At 35.8% G+C, this 16,709-nt stretch overlaps 1 protein-coding gene across 1 annotated transcript in view; it reads left to right on the plus strand.

Annotated features, from left to right (window-relative positions):
* MAN2A1 (mannosidase alpha class 2A member 1) overlaps positions 1 to 16,709 on the plus strand; it is a 107,207-nt gene that overhangs the window by 77,623 nt on the left and 12,875 nt on the right. The window contains exons 16-19 of the mRNA XM_063181356.1: positions 824 to 938; positions 4,443 to 4,576; positions 5,678 to 5,819; positions 8,704 to 8,837. Coding sequence (XP_063037426.1) covers positions 824 to 938; positions 4,443 to 4,576; positions 5,678 to 5,819; positions 8,704 to 8,837 — 525 coding nt within the window. The remainder of the gene's footprint in view (positions 1 to 823; positions 939 to 4,442; positions 4,577 to 5,677; positions 5,820 to 8,703; positions 8,838 to 16,709) is intronic.

Genomic DNA, 16,709 nt, shown 5'->3' on the forward strand with positions numbered 1-16,709 from the left:
CATGTGTTGAGTTTTCATTTTTCGCTTGTACACTCTCAATATTTAATTCACTTTTGTAGCCATCCATTTATTTCAATCTGGGGATGAAACACACAGTTGGGATCATTTTTTTTTTTTTTTAAAGTCACTGTTTGCCTAGCCAAGACTCTAAATACTGTGACTGCATGGAAAAATAATTTTCTTCATCTCTTTGATTTGTTGTGAATATGCAAAATTTGTCCTAGTCTTGGGAGCCATGAGTAGTAAGCCACTGTCTTTATTGACATTTCATAATGATTCTCAGCCCTACCCTGCATTCCAGACAGCTCCTCTGACAACTCTGTCTGCTTCTGATGAAGAAAAATCTTCCTCTTCTGTTTTCAAGTGATATGCAAACTGATCTACACAGCAGAGTAGGGGAGGCTTTCCTTGTCCAATGTGTACCACTGATGGAGGTATTCGAACCACCTGCCCCAAATTTTGAAAGTAAAGCATTTAATTGATGGTTAGCAGTTATAATTTTTCTAGCAAAAGAGCTCAATCCAGATGCAATGTCAATACATTCATGTGCTTGTCTGTAGACTTGTATCGCTTAATCCTCATAAAATACTTGTGAGATGTGTAATGAGACTTAAAACTAATTTTAGCTGAAGAAAATAAAGGACTCTGAAGAGAAGTTATAGAGTTTCAGATTAGGAATAAATTTTAATCTCCAGTGTTTTAGATCTAGAATGGTTTAAAAACTCCACTATTTTAATATTTATTAAATGCTTTAATTTATTGACACTGCATTTATGAGAAACTTCCAAAATACTCACTCTGAGTTTCTGTTTTCTTTTTGTAGCCTTATATTTTTACAGACCCACCTACCATAAGAGTTGCTCATGGAACGATTTTCTCAGAAGTTGTTTGTTTTTTTCACCACGTGACACATACCATGCGGCTGTATAAAGTCCAGGGTAAGAGCTGTGAAATTCTGTCTCTCTTGGCAGTTATTTTACATCACAATGATCTTGGATCCTACCTGCCTTTTTAATGTTTAAATTCACCTCTGCACTAGTGCAGAGTTCATGAGACTGAGGTTGTATTGACTCCAATACACTTTGCTCTGTGCACTGTGATTTCTCTCTGAGTATCACGCTAGACATTAAGCTGTTATACTTAAACTCAACTGATTTGTTAGAAATACCTCTCCAGACTTCACTGACTCATCTGAATGCTGTAACTAGCCACACATTCTGAAATACCTTGGAGAGAATTAAGAACATAGTTTCTTTCATAGTTTCACATTTACTGATGGAAGTACAATATGTATCAGTGACCTTAATAGAGAAGTCTGGTTTTCTTCATAACTTTAGGTTTTAGTTATATATTACCTCCCTCTGTGTGTCCTTTTTCTGCTTGGGAGAGCTCATGACAGAATTTTCTCTGTCTGTTGATAGGCACCAGCACCAAACATCAACTTTTTGGCTCTTAGGACATAACATCATATCAGTTTTCCTTTGTTTCCTTCAGATTTCTTTTTAAGTTGCTTGTTTCTCTACTGTTCGCTTACTGATTTCCAAAGAAATTCTAAGTAAACGGTAATTTTGGAAACTCTCTACCCTTCCAAACTTGATAGAATTGGCCACTGAAAAATGTAAAAGAGGGAGGAAATCATGGTGTGATTGTATACAATTATTTTCATATGGTAACTCAAGTTAACATGCTTAAGTGTATCTTCCTATAATTAAGAAACATACATTCATTATTTATATTTACTGGAATTATTCTGAAATAAAGAGGCAGTGATTAATGTTTTCAGTTGAAAGAACTTACATGTTTTGTATTACCAACTTTACTGTAGGAGTCAAAATTGTCTTCATGTTTTTTAAAATCCTATTTATCATATTTAATTATTTTTCCTAAACAACTTCTAAAAAAAAATTATCAGTGCTTTGAAAGTCTTACTTGCTCTTCTCCTTCTTTCTTTTAGGTTTCAAAAATAGTAATGACATCATCTATTTGATTTATTTTGTTTTTTATTTTGTTTTAGTTCTAGTGGATTTTGATCTAGAAATAAAATTGATTCAGATGCTTCATTTTTGACACATATGTACATTGAAGTGTGGAATTGCTGGAATTTATACATATGCCAAAAGCTCATCAGAACTCAGTTCCCAGCTGATAAGTAATTCTGCCTCAAACATTAACTCTTTAGGTACACAAGCCAAGAGTTTGCATTCATTGTGAACATCCTAAAGAAACACAACTGATATTCAAGACTCTATATATATATATAGCTTATATACTTGTTTTATGTGACAAAAAGTTAAAGTTGTCTTATGATGAAAAAAGATACTTTGAGATCAAGAGGTGCCAGGTTGCCAAGAATGTGGAAAAAAAATTATGTTCCTCTTTGAGTTTTAGTAAATTAAAATTCTCAGCAAGGGAAAAAACCTGAAAAGCCTTTTATTTTTTTTTTGTTTGTTTGTTTTTGGGTTTTTTTGGGTTTTTTTTTTTTTTTTTGGTTAGGGAGAGGTTGCTATTTTAAAGTGTTTTTTTCTGTAGTGCTCCTTTTTCTTTCATTTGCTACTAAATACCTGCTAGAAGTATTTCAGTTCACAGAAAATGAGTTGTCTGTGAAAATCACTTGCTTGCCAATTCCTAACAGTTAAATTTATCTTTCCTTGTGAGTGTACTGTCCACATTTTTCCTTTGGTTTTTCTGACAATTCATCACAATGTAATGTGTACATGGGTAAGTCCTCTGCCATGCTTCTACTTTGACAAGAAAAAATTATGCGAAATATATTTTATATATTGTATATATATATATGCTCTTTGGCGTGTTTTTATTTAAATTTCTTTAAGTGTTCTTCAAAGATTAAAATTTGATAGCTTTGCATCATTGTTTTGCTGAGCTCTATTTCCTTGGATTTGTAATTGATAGTTATTTGTTATATTTATTAGTTATTTACATAGCATTACTTCAATTAAAATAAGGTATTCTGAAGTCTTACTAGATATGTACAGTAACAAAGCATGTGGGAAAAAATCACTTTGTGTAAAAATGCATTTTGATTTCAGATCAGGATCTCATCTCCTGTTGTAACCTACCTCCTTACCATGACTGATTCTGTGTCTAATCCAGCTGTTGGATAGTACCCCCAACTCCTAAATCTTCAGCAATTTTGGAGAAAATAGCTTTTACCACTTTTGGCTTTAAAATTCTGTTGATTTTGGGCAGAATACCCTGGGTTGACAACTCCGTTCAGTAATTAACCACTGAGTGATTTTTAAGTTCTGCTGCCATTGGCATCTGTTTTTGATATTAGCATGATTTGGTTAATCTTTTTATCAGAAACTTGTCATAGTTTATTCTCTTCATAGTGGTATTTTTATGTACTCTCAAATTATGCAGTACAAAAATGATGACAGTCTAAACTAGATTACTGTATTCTTCTTCAAGGTACTCGTGCTTTTAAATATTTGGGAAAAATACATGAAATATTGGGAAAATCTATTACTGGGAGTATCAAAAGTGGAGCATAAAAATCCACATTTTCCAGACTAGGTTTGGGAAAATAGAACTAATTAGCTGAACCAAGTGTTTTTCATTTAGCACTGAAGTTTAATAGCCATTGGTAAATGTTAACATTTTAACAGTTGCTGTACTTCTGCAGGTGGCATTTAGATTTTAAAATAGATGTGGAAACAAATACATATCTCTGTTCTGCTTGGTGCAATTCTTTTTGCAATCATTAGTCCCATTAGACTACAGAAAGGGTAAAGTGGTGATGCTGAATGATGGTGTAATTCCACTCCAGACTGTGACTTGAACTGTTTGAAAAGGTCAGGTTATTATTAAAGGTATTTAATTTTCAGTACAAGGCACTGTAGGAAAAAAAAGATCTCACTGAAAAACTTCTCTGACTTGTCAGACACCTAATCTGTCTTTTAATAAATATGAAACTTTTCCCTGTCAACAAAATTTTGTGTCCTGCTTGTCGTTGTATCAGTTCAAGTTTCGTAATACACTGTCCTTAAGGAAGATTCTCATGTGATTAAAGGAGCTGCTCAAAGTTTCCTGCTCAGTTGAACAGTTCTATCAAGAATCTAGTGACTTCATTCTTGTCTGGGAATGGAGAGAGCTGCTTAAGAGTGCAGGGGAGAAGTGACTGACCAGGTGTTGCTCTAACATGTTTATTTAAAGACAGTTCTCAACAGCTGCCTGCTGTTCCCTACTGGTTTGCTGGCACCCCCAGTGGTTCTTACCATGTATTGCTCCTATTCCTCTTCAGTGCTCTCTTTCAGACTGTCTGTTCTATTTGTACCAAATTAGAAATATTGCTCTATCATCTGTTGCATAACTGTCTTCCAGTATCTGGTTAGGTATAAGAGATCACTGTGTCCTGGGAGCACAGTCATTCTTATACATGTGCAATCACTTTTAGAGATTTTAAATGCATCCTTTTCATTTAGGTTTGGAAGGTCAGTCTCTTGAAGTTTCCAATATTGTGGACATAAGAGGAGAATATAATCGTGAACTTGCAATGAGAATTTCATCCGACATAAACAGTCAAAATAGATTCTATACTGATCTTAATGGATATCAGGTAATTACCATCTTTTAATTGTAAAAGCTTAGGGTGTCAGGTTTTGACTGTCTAAATGTAAAGGGCTTATATTAAACAAACTCTCATGTTAAAGTACACTAATCATTTAAAAGGAGAAATGCTTTTTAAAAATGTTCCTGTTATAAAATTTGATGTAGACCAGACTGAGAAGTAAGTGTGCTAAGGAGTGCACTCCTTAGCAGTGTTTAAGTAGTTTGTTGACTATTCCTTCAAGTTCTTTTTAAGAGAAGAGTTATATACAAGAAGTTATGACAAGTCACCATGTAGTTAGTTGCTTGTATATATGCATGACTTCTTTTCCTCTGCTTTGTTTATTTAGTTAAAACCCATTGGATAAAACAGTGTATAAGGACCACACCTAGTGAACAGCTGCTTACTGCTGTGTTGGAAATAAATGATGTATTTTTTGAGATGTATAATGCTTTTTCTATTGGTAATACATCTGAGGAAAAGGCTATTGTCTTAACATGAACTGTGCAGCACACAGAAAAGAGAGAAAAATTGGTTTTCCTTACCTTCCTTTCTTGCTAAAAACAGTTTTGCAAATACAGGGAGACTATGACTCCTGAATAAAAGACTACTGGATTTCCAGTTACTGTACTACTGCATTTTGCTGGAGACAGTGAATATTTAAACATTAAAATAATTTTAATACTACTACTCATTTGTCATGTACAATTCAAGAATTTCAACAGCACTTCAATAAGTGCTCATTATAAACCAACAATTCCTTTTCTGCTACTTTAAATCTATTCACTGCTTGCTCTCTAGAGGAGAAATTTTTTTCTGTCATTTTATAACTGTGATTATGCCTTTTTATAGGTTCCCTTTTTGTAGGTTCCCTTAATGAATCTTTCACATTTTTTCTTAATATTGTTTGATCTAAAAGTACACTGAAGCTACCATTTCCAAGGTGGTAGTTTTAGCCACAAATCTCAAAAAGGCTAAATAATACAGTTGAGTGAATGCTTTTGTGACAGCTGTTCTTCCAAAGCACATGGGATAAATGTCTGAAAATGTCTTTGAAATTTAATAGCATAAAAAGAATGCATGTTTTTGAAGTTTGTGTTCATATTGCAGATCCAGCCTAGACAGACGATGAGCAAGTTGCCTATTCAAGCAAATATCTATCCTATGACTACCATGGCTTACATCCAAGATGTTGGTGTTCGTTTGACACTTCATTCAGCTCAGTCTCTAGGTGTTGCAAGCTTGAAAAATGGTAAATATAAGATGAAAGATATGACAAAGGTCTCTCCTTCATGATATTCTAAAATAGTTAATTTGGGGATTACTATACTTACCTCCAAGCATTTGAAGAGAGGAAATAAGTTTCTCCAGCTCTGACAAGTTTTAGAGTATATCCATTACAGAGGAGGAAGAGGTTGGTCCCACATGAGATCCTGTCACCTTCAATGAAAGATCTCTCTCAAACTAGAGGCAGAGGAAAAAGATTGCAAAAAAGACAGAAGGAGCAATAAATTGTCAGAACCAGCTATTTTTCACCCAAGAACTCTGGTGGAGTGAAATAACAGAAGTGAAGAGTTTATTCTTTTTCATACTGCCCTGGTAGGAGAGGACTTAAAAAGGATGCTGATCATGTTTTTTGTTCTGTTTGTTTGCTTTAGTGTAGAGAGCACTAGTCTTAAGGTATATACAGTACAGCCTAACTTCCCTGTCAAGGAAAAACAACAGCAGCTTTTTTGAAGATTAGTGTTAGTGAAATAAAGGATAAATATGACCCTGGGTAAGAGTGAACATACTTCTGAAGCAAAATGATACCTCACAAATTTAATGGAGTATTTTGACAGAGGTGATGAATATGTTGACAAGAAAAATCAATTCATATTAAGAATTCCAAAAGAGACACAGTCTTGCTCCTTGGAGCAGAACAGGGTATGATGAATGGCCTGGAGGACTGGAAACAGAGGTCAGTTATTCATTCTATCAGAATGGGGGAGGTATTCAAATAAAGCTAGAGGCAGTGGGCAAAATAAGGTACATAGTTTATAACTTAATATGCATAATTTCTTGCTGTAATATATGTTGTCAATTTAAATTTATATGGATTTGGACAATAATGGAATGAATATTCAGAAAAGAAAGAGTCCATCAGAAACTGCACCAAACCTACTTCACAGTTTCTTTTAAGAAAAATGTCATAAATGCTCTGTTCTTCCAAAAGGTGAATACCATGCTGGATTGGTGGCAGCATTATCAGACCTAATTCACTTTAGGGCAAGAAATTAACACTGACCTAAACCATGGTGGAAAATACCAGCCTTCTTTTCCAAGTCTACCAGATACAAGACCCAAACTAAATTTTTTCATGCCTCCCCTTGCTGGAAACCCACTCCTATTGGCCTGATTCTGTGAATGACCCTGGCACCACTGATGTTGTTAAGCACTCATTAAATGGGTATTGGAGACTTAATTAGTCTGCAGAAGCTCTGTTACCTGATAATAGTGTCTGTATTTGTTTAACAATCTTAGTCTTTGCATCACAAGATAATGCACCATCTAAATACGCAGACACTCCCACTCTCTGCCATTAAATTGGGGAAGTTAAGGCTAGCACTATTCCACATTTTTCAGTGAAGCATCAGGGAGAAACTGTCCTTCTGTGAGCACTTGTTTCAAATCTGTCAGAGGACATTATGGGCCTTTCACCTACTCCAGTTAAATAAAAGAGCAACAGAGGTATTCCATACCTGACATGACACTGATTTCTTGACTGTTTCACTCTTTGACAAATTGTATTATGTAATTTAAGATACACCAAAGTGAAATATTTACTCTGTGACCACTAAGAAAAAACGGAGAATTAATTAATCTGATTTGTTATCATTAAGTAATATTTCATTAAGTTACTAAATTGGCTACCTTGTCTTGAAGGTATGTTGGATTCCTCAAAAAAGAACAGAAATGAAGTTGAAGTTTCAGAAGTTGCAGAGTATCATATGCTTCATGACTTTTTTTCTGAAGGTCTTTCAGGAACTCAGAGGGATCATGGAAGAAAATTCAAAAATCTTACAGTTTAGGCAAGCAAACCTCAGTAGCTGTGTGCCTGTGTGTCAGACAGGTGTGTCTCAAGGCATAACCCACCATCTGAAAGTTACATGCGCAGTACTTTAGTTCAAAATAGCAGTCTCTTTCTTATTCATTGTCAGCTGATTTCTGTCCTGGATAGACGAAATCTGTTTGTACTTGAGGGAAGGGAGGAACAAGTATTTGAGAAAATCAGGTAAGTGTTTGTAGAACACTAAAGTATAAAAAAGACTGCCTTAGTAAGCAGCCTTTTCTAGCAGCTTAAATTGTGATGTTCTTATTCAGGATACAAGCACTTCAGTCTTCCAGTTTTATTTAGAAAATATGTATACTTGTTTGAAGATTCAGTGTGCAGAAAACATAAAAACCTTACTTACGTGCCCCAGTCTGGTTATATATTCTTGATATAGAGACTTGAAAAATAGTGAACTTCACTGTCCAGGTTATATATAATTTAACATCATGCTTAAAGGGCTATTTTGAGTGGCTGTACTGCAGTTCAGTATAAACTCAGAATTTCATGGTCAGTGCTTATCCAGTGCAAAGTTCTTTCCTATTCCCACAAGTGAATTTTTCTGTACAGGAAGTGATTGTGAGTATTTATATACTCCTGTTGGTACCTTTTTTCCTTCTGGTTCAAATGTGAAACAAAAGAATGGAGTACAAGGTGAAGATAGTTCCTCTCCAGAAGGCCTCTCCTACTTGGGAGTGATTCTTATGTTGGATGTTTGATTGCCAAGTATCCTTGTTGCAAATAGTAGTTAATAGTAATGATTTTTCATATTAAACTTTTACATAAACTCTGAAAGTAAAAACTGCTGGACATTCTGCAGAAAAGCTTGTGACAATTTTTCAAAGGTTATAAACAGCCACAGTCTAGTGGTATTAACTGTTTTTATAATCGGCTGTAATGATATTGATCAGCCCTAGTTCTTCCAAGCTCAAGAGAAATATTATAATTTTTTTAAAATAAGTTAAATTTTATGGCAGGTTATTTATGTTAAATAGAACCGTTACCTGTTCTTGATACTAATGTAATGCTCATGTTGCTGTTTCAGGTCAGCTGGAAGTGATCATGGATCGTCGGCTTATGCAGGATGACAACCGTGGCCTTGGACAAGGTGTTCAAGATAATAAGATTACAGCTAATGTCTTCCGACTGCTGTTGGAAAGAAGACATGGAACAGATGTGGTAGGATTCACTGTCTGGAATTTTTATGCCAAATAAGATGTAAATATTAATTTCTGTTGCAGCAGTGAAGAACTCAGTAAAGAAATTAGTCCATGAGCTGTAGAACTAAGGAAGTGTCGCTTCCAAAGGAGTTTTGTCATCTTACTTTCATATTCTGATAGTAAAGACTTCATCTCTCACTATTCCTGCAGTGCTTAGGTCCACACTCACGCTTCAACATATGAGTGGGAGGTACCATTGTGGAAGTGTCTTTTTTCTTTTTAAATGACTTTTTTACTGAACAACGTTTAAAAGGCTGCTAATCAGTGTGGGTTCTGCTTCTTAACAATGTTAACTGAGTCTAAACACAGGTTGACAAATAATTTCAGTTGAAGGAGTAGAAAGAGAAAACCTCTTATAAATATAATTTTCTCAGAGAATAAGATTCAAGTGGAAATATTTAGATGCCAGACATAAATACTTTTTGAGTTCATTATGTTTCTTGGGAAGGCGAGACCATTTCGTTGTGTTGTTTTATTTGCCTGTATCTTACTTTGCCTTTTTGTGTCCTAGTCTTTTGAATAACCTCAATTTTCTTTCCACTCTTTATATTTTCTCTTTTTTTTCTAAAATAAATTTTGAGAAGGACAAAATCAGAAGTACATCTTCATACTGAGGAAGAATCATGATGACAGCACTGAGTGCATTTTAAAACCATTGCACAGCTAAAGATGAGAGGTTGTATACCAAGCTCCTAATGAATATGCAGATAAATTGGAATTAATTCTGGTTTAAAATGGCTATCATTAACCACTGTGAGAGGATGATAATATCAAGCTTAAAGCTAATTTTCACCATTTAATGATTGACAGTGGAGTTCTTTTCAGGTTGTACATGTCATTATGATTTTCTAGTAACTCATCATGTATAATGCAGGCTGCATATTAAATGCATTTATCAGTATGATGTGCAGCTACCCAAGCTAACCTGAGGTCAGCAGCAGTCTGACTGTGAGAGCAAGAAGCATTGCACAGGTTACTCCATCCTTGCAAGAGGAAACCTGCAGAGGGATCTATATTGCCACCCAAAAATTCCTTAGTACCCAGGGTAATTTGTGTTGTGTTAAATTAGAATGTAAGTAAGAATTATTGGACATGCAAATCTATGTTTACATTAGAAAATAATTTGAAACAACAGAAGCAGATCAAATCAGTGAGTGCCATAGTGCTTGTAGTGACATTGTGTGCAGTCTTGGCGCTTTCTGCAGAACCATAAAACAACTCGGTAAAAGGCACCTCTGGAACACTTCCAGTCCAATCCCTGCTCAATGCAGTCTATTTTTCTGTCACAACAGACATAAAACTTTAGTCATCCATTCTGACCATGATCAAGATGTGATGGGCTAGGGAATGTTTGGTGCCATACCTCCAGGGGAGCTCCTTGTTTACTTCCTTCTACAAGGAAACTGGTCTGTGCACACTGAGATTGCTCTGCTAAGGAACACAGTTCCCCCTTGAGTGGGGCTGGCCACAAGTTCAATTTCAGAACAGCTGCTGCTTCAAGACAAAAGACTCCATTGGAAAACATTTTGAAGTTACCTCAGATAGAGTAAAGGCAGCCTAAACGACGCTGGGATTTTCTAGTTAGTGCAGTATTTGCATGTGTCTTTGCATATGTTTGCCAACTTTTATGTGATGCAAGTCAGTTATCATCTCAGTAGAATAACAGTGTAATTCCCTTTCTTTGTTAAAATCATCTGTCCTAGAGATTTGAAAGTTTCTGTACAAGTTACTGAGAATCTTACAAAAGAGAAGGGGCAGCTACCTACTACCATCAAAAAGTTCTGAGCTGTTATGGAAACCTGTGTTCCAGCATTTTTCTTTCCCTATAACTCTTCATGCTGAGCTTATAATGGTTTTAAAATGGCTGCAGTGGACTTAAAGGGCGATTTGTTCTTGTACACTCTTGAAGGGACGTCACAGAAAATGGAATTGGAGCTGGGGGGGAGTAGGCACAGTCCAAGAGGTGCTGATCCAATGTACAAACCCCAGGAGCCAAGAAAGATGTTTTAAGGAAACATTTTCTTTCTGTTGCTGCACCTGGAATTCCCCTTTTGTATATTTAGAATGTTCTAAAATTTTATTTTTCCAAATGTATCTGAACATTCGTAACATTTTCTGGTTCATGTTACTATTTCAGTGTTAAAGTAAGAATAATTCTCTTTCTGTTTCTTAGATGTGCATACTTTTTTTTAGCGCAGTTATTCAGAAGATAGTTGTCATAATAGCTTAAAAATAACCATGTCAGAAAAAATTATGGTGAAATTATATGGAGTTTATATCTGTAATCAGCTACAGTGTGACTCATACACTGACCCTGATTTTGTTGTCAAGCCCTATTTTATTATTTACTTCAGAAGCCACTGGCGGAGAAAGTTTTGACCATTTGACATCTTTGGCATTGCAAGCTTTTCCTAATGCATGTTCCTAAACATTTCATTCTATCTTTTCTCAAAAACAGTTCTGAAGGACAGGATGCTTGCTGCTCTTTGTGAAACTTCCCTATAAAATGAGAGTATGTGAAGTGTCACATATGCAGTTTAGAAAGAATTAAAATAGTTTTGCATCACTGGTGAAATTACTCTGGAGAGTTTTTGTTATCACAGTATCTACCAAAAATTTCTTTTCATTTATATTTCTAAAATACTTCTTCCCTTCCCCAGCCCCAGCCTGATCAGTGAATTTTAATGGCAGGGTCAAATGAAAGGAATGTCCTGAAGTGTAAGACTCATATGTGCAGTGAGTGGATAGGGTGAAATTCTTAATAAACGTTGGTATACTCAGTCTGTATTCTAATAGGTTCTTAATCCTAATACTGCCTGGGTTTTGGCTCTTGAATTCTAGCTCATCTAATCAGTCATAAATACTCATTCAGATCTTGTCTCTGTAAAAGACTTCAGGTTGATGTGTTTTGCTGAAGCTTTTTGGTGTTTGTGGGGAAGGAAGAGACTTTGGAGGGGGATTTGTGTTTATATTTTCTGTTTAGTTGTTGGTGGGGTTTTTTTCCCTGAAATGGATACTAAAGGTTTATTTACAATCACAGTATTGTTTGTTAAGTGAGCTGTGTTTGTAGTAAGAGCTGGGCAAATCTCATTTTACTTTATGTTATACTCATTTATTGACAGCTATGTTCCTCAGGCTTCAGATTTTTTTACTGTATTTTTGATATAATTTCTATGTATATCTTTTTATTCTACTAGATGTAGCTGATGCTTCTTATATGCACATTTTCTCCTTGCAAACATTTTTCAGCTTGAATATCTCTTTGAATAGTCTTCTAAGACTGTCTTCTCTTTCTTGAGATTTTTAAGGAAGAACTGAATTAATGTCATTTTTAAATTGAAGGTATTAATATTTAGCTGAGAATGAAACTGAATACAGTTTATTAATACTTGTCAAAACAGTAAATGTTTCTGTCTTTTTGAAAATACAGACTACTTAATATTTATTGTAAGTTTTGGAAAAATAATAATTAATGCGCTTTTATTTTCTGAATCCCAGCATGTTATATCAGTATAGAAGTGAAATAAATAGTAATATATTATTTCATCAAAGACGTAGTTGGAGAAAAGATGCCATGCCAGGCAAACACTTCCTTCTACAGACTCCTATTTCATAACTTGTCTTGACTAAGTTAATTTGTATGACTGGGTTTTGTATGACTAATTTTTATGGACTAGGCTTGAGCAGAGTGCAGAGGATTCAGTGGCTCAAATGGCTCTTACTTTTGTGTGAGGTTGTTTAGAGGAACAATAATACAGTTAATAAAATCACAAATATGTTGGAGATAATCAAACTCCCTTTCTTCCACCACATACAACTACTCTTTTTTTCTTACTAAATCTCTATAAGTGCCCACTTTTTCTGAAAATTTATGGTTGGTGATACAGCCATTTTTGTCTGATTATTGTGTTGCTTTTGCTCCTTATTGATGTGCTTATTTATAATGCATGTGCATGTTTTTGCTGTAGCAAAAAACATGTATTATACTGTGCATTGCTATGCTACATGTAACCATACCCTAAAAACTTATAATTAACTCATAATTAACTTGATGTTTTAAAAAGCAGAAATTTGACATTGGCTTAATTATTACAATTTAGATGCTTTTTCAAGCCCATGTGTGACAAGTTCAGATACTCTAATACAATTTTTAATTGTAAGTGCCACAGTGAACTCATCAAATATGTATAAAATTGTTAGGGTTTGGGGGGGTTTATGGTGGCCACAGAAGGAAAAAAAAGACATTTTTCTCTTGTTGTCACACAAAATACTATGGATCTTCTTTAGAGACTTACCACATATATTTACTAAGGGGTGAACTAATATTACTAAGGGGTGAACTAACTAATTTTATATTTCATTTGAAGAGATATTTAGGTATATGTTACTTTCCAGTTTTGCTTTAAACATTACTTTTAATTCATTATTGCTCCTACCACTGTATAGTTCATAGTGTATTTCTTATGGAGGAACTTCGTGTTTGCAAATCCAGAGTAATGTTTCCATCTCTTATTTATCTACAAATACCATCTGTTTTCAGACAAGCACTGTCATTGTTTTTATGTCAGGGCAGCTTACAGCTTAATTTCCTTCAAATTTTTTTTCATGATACAATGACAAAGATATGTTGCAGAAAGCTATTAAATAAAGACTGCTTTGTCTGCAAGCTCCATCCCTATGTTCCTGTTATGAAACATTCTCATCCTGTAACAGGGCAGCAGCCACTTGACTCTTGGGTTGAGCAAATAGTACAGAGGACTGCCTTTCTCTGGGTTCTGTACATACAGCTATGTCTCTTTTGTGTTCTTTTTCATGTAATTATTTACATCTCAACAGTGAATTATTTTCCTTGGTTTGATTTTACCTGTCCTTATGTCCATGTACCTCTCTGCTGGCTCTGGTTAGAAAGAAATTTACCTCAGTATTATGCATAGTATAAAACCTTGGTCTCTCCACTTGAAGCTCATACAATTCATCAAAGGATGAGGGTAGGCCTCTTTATTGTCTTTTGTGAGCTTATCTGAGTTAGTGCAGTTTGAGGTCTGAAATTTAAACCTTCCTGTATCACTACTTCTAGGAAGGGTTAATTCCTGCTGCAAGATCTGACTGCAGGGCAGAATCCTTCCTAAAGTAGGGAGAAAGTGTACAAGTCTTCCTCTTGTATTCTCAGATGAAATTACTCTCTGGGAATAACCTCCTTGTACGTGCAAATTTCCGCCAGTAGCGGAATTCCGCCAAATTTCCTCCACTTTGCATGAGGAACAGTGTTCCAGTGCCTGGAAATTAGCAGGTATCACTGTGGCCTTTCTGTCCTTAACATCAGTTGTTTAACTACTTCCTCAATCAAACTGAACTCCAGAAAATTTCTGATTGCTATTTTCTACCATCACTGGGAATGGGATAAGATCCTGCCAATCTTCTGGGAAAATCTAGCACCAGGTCCCTTCCAGAAGCCTTGGATGGGGGATTTATTTAGGCATTGAGCTGCTGCTCCTGTGTCATTATTAAATGATAAACTCTAAGAAGAATTAGAATAGAAGAAATAAAACTGGCAGGAAAGGCTATAACTGAAGTATAAAATGCTTGCTAAAGAAGCATCACATGCTGTCTATCTGCTTTTCTGATCACTTTCATCCAGCTATATTGATGGCTGTGTATTTATCAGCCTTAATTGTGGTGATGTGCTTATGATCATGGTGACTGAATACTTTCTTTACCATCTGCAATCTTCCATAGACCACCAAGCAGATGTTCTCCAAATGATCTCTTTATAGAACGTGATTTCTGTTATGGCACCTGATTGAACATCAACTATGCTAAATGTAGTCACATAAGAACAGTGATAGGTGGAACAGTGGAGTACTAGCTGCTCCTGAGACCATGAAAGGGAGAAAATTAGATTGCTCCTGGTGTGAAACCCAACAAGATGGATCAACAGAAATTGCCTTGGATGATCTGTGTGAGCCAATAGCCATCTTCAGGTAAGACTAGGAAACAAACAGAGGAAGTGGTGTGTGTGACAGCTATTGGAGAGAGATACACTATTGGACTGAGTGACCAGTACAACTGGCAAGACCTGTGTTTTCTGTGTGTGCCTGTAAACAGCAAACTGCAAGCTAACAGGTCACAGGCCAGCTCCTGGAAGAAGATGAAGTCTGACCTGGTAAATCTTTAGGAAGCCTAAGGTCCAGACCTCGGTATCAGAGGGGCTTAAAGTCCACACTGAGGTATCAGTGGCTGTTGAGTGTTCTTGTGAATCAAGAATGTCAAGGTCTTGAATTTCAGACCTGGTCAGCTGGAGGGCACAATCAGGTTTGGATTGTTCTACTTCTGTTTCCCAAGTGCTCTGCTCATGTAGGTTCTGGCAAAAGTGCTGTCTCTACTCACATGTAGGCATGGCCATGTATGCCATTTCCATATATGCCTAACAGGAATAAAGCTCTTCCTTACTCCTGCATGGTCTTGGAGGAGCAGAGCTATGGCAGGCTCCTATCTATCAGCCTGGAATGAGAGGAATCACCTCTTGTTGGACATGATCAAGTTTGGTTCTCACAGACTGGGAAAAATTCCTCCTATGGATGCAGATTTCCCTGGATTTCGTTAGCTTCAACAATCCCAGGTTTCTCACCTGCAGTTTTAGTGTCAACTAAGGATTGGTACAGAAAATATGTGGTGATTTTAGAGTCACTGAGCCAACACCCAGTCTTGTGGATATTTTATGGTGCCTCAGAGTTTTCATTTCTTCCATAATCAGCCTCCAGGAGCCCCTTTCAGCTAGTGCAGCAGACATGCATTTCCAATGCATTCTCATTTGCAATGACCGGGTGAACTGATAGAAAATTTTCCATTCCCTGTGATAAAGAGATTAAATTAGATTTACTCTGCTCTCTTGAGTCGTCTTTTGCTGGTCACTTTAATAGCTATCAAAAGACCCTAAGCAGTCCAGACCTTAGTTCTCAGTTAAAGGACTTGAAGTCTATTGCAAAAAGAAAAATATGCTTTGATGTGCAAAAATGTAACATAATTGTTGTGTTTTTAAGTGTAGACAAAAACATGTATGCAAACAATCTAAATCCTTATATATATATATATATCTGTATTTTTGCCCCCAGCATTTCAGGAAAGCCAAATTCTCTGGTATAGCAGAAAATAATCTGGCATCAGTATCCTTGTTTATAGTCTTTTTAAGATTCCCAGAATTTGTCTGTTCAGTACTCACATTTTTGACTGTTATTTCTGGTTGCAACTTACCCACACTTTCCTAAAAGTCTAACAGGTCTAAGCCTGGATTTTTAGCTTCACAGATTACGTGAGGATTGTTCTGCTGAAGATTTTTGTGCGGCTTTGAGTCTTAGGTATTCTGAATCCCATAGTACAGAGAAGATCTTCCTATCAACCTTCTTTGATTCCCATACAAAATTTCCTCTGAAATCACCAGCCATTTTCAAAGCTGCTTGAAGTGTTGGTTGCTGTTTTCTTTGACAGATTTTTACCTTAACTTGCACTCTTGGACACTGAAAAGGAATTATTTAGCTCAGAAGAATTAACCCAACTTATGTCGATCATTAATTGCTGTTTGTTTTATTAGAGGTGTAAGACCCACTATCTTTCTTCTTTCCTTCTGAAAATCACTAGGAGTTGTTGCAGGCATGCAAAAATCTAGCTTCAGGTATCCACCTCAGAGGAAAGGAATGAATCATCGGTATCTGGAAGACTTTCAGAACTTGTCAGACTTTGATTATTCTTTCTGTATTGCAGTGTGCAGCTTTGAATGAATTTAAAGCAAGAACATCTGATTTTCACATGGTGAGATAACAGCCAGGCAGTCTTG

The sequence above is a fragment of the Melospiza melodia genome, chromosome Z (assembly GCF_035770615.1).
Source record: "Melospiza melodia melodia isolate bMelMel2 chromosome Z, bMelMel2.pri, whole genome shotgun sequence".
Classification (NCBI taxonomy): Eukaryota; Metazoa; Chordata; class Aves; order Passeriformes; family Passerellidae; genus Melospiza; species Melospiza melodia.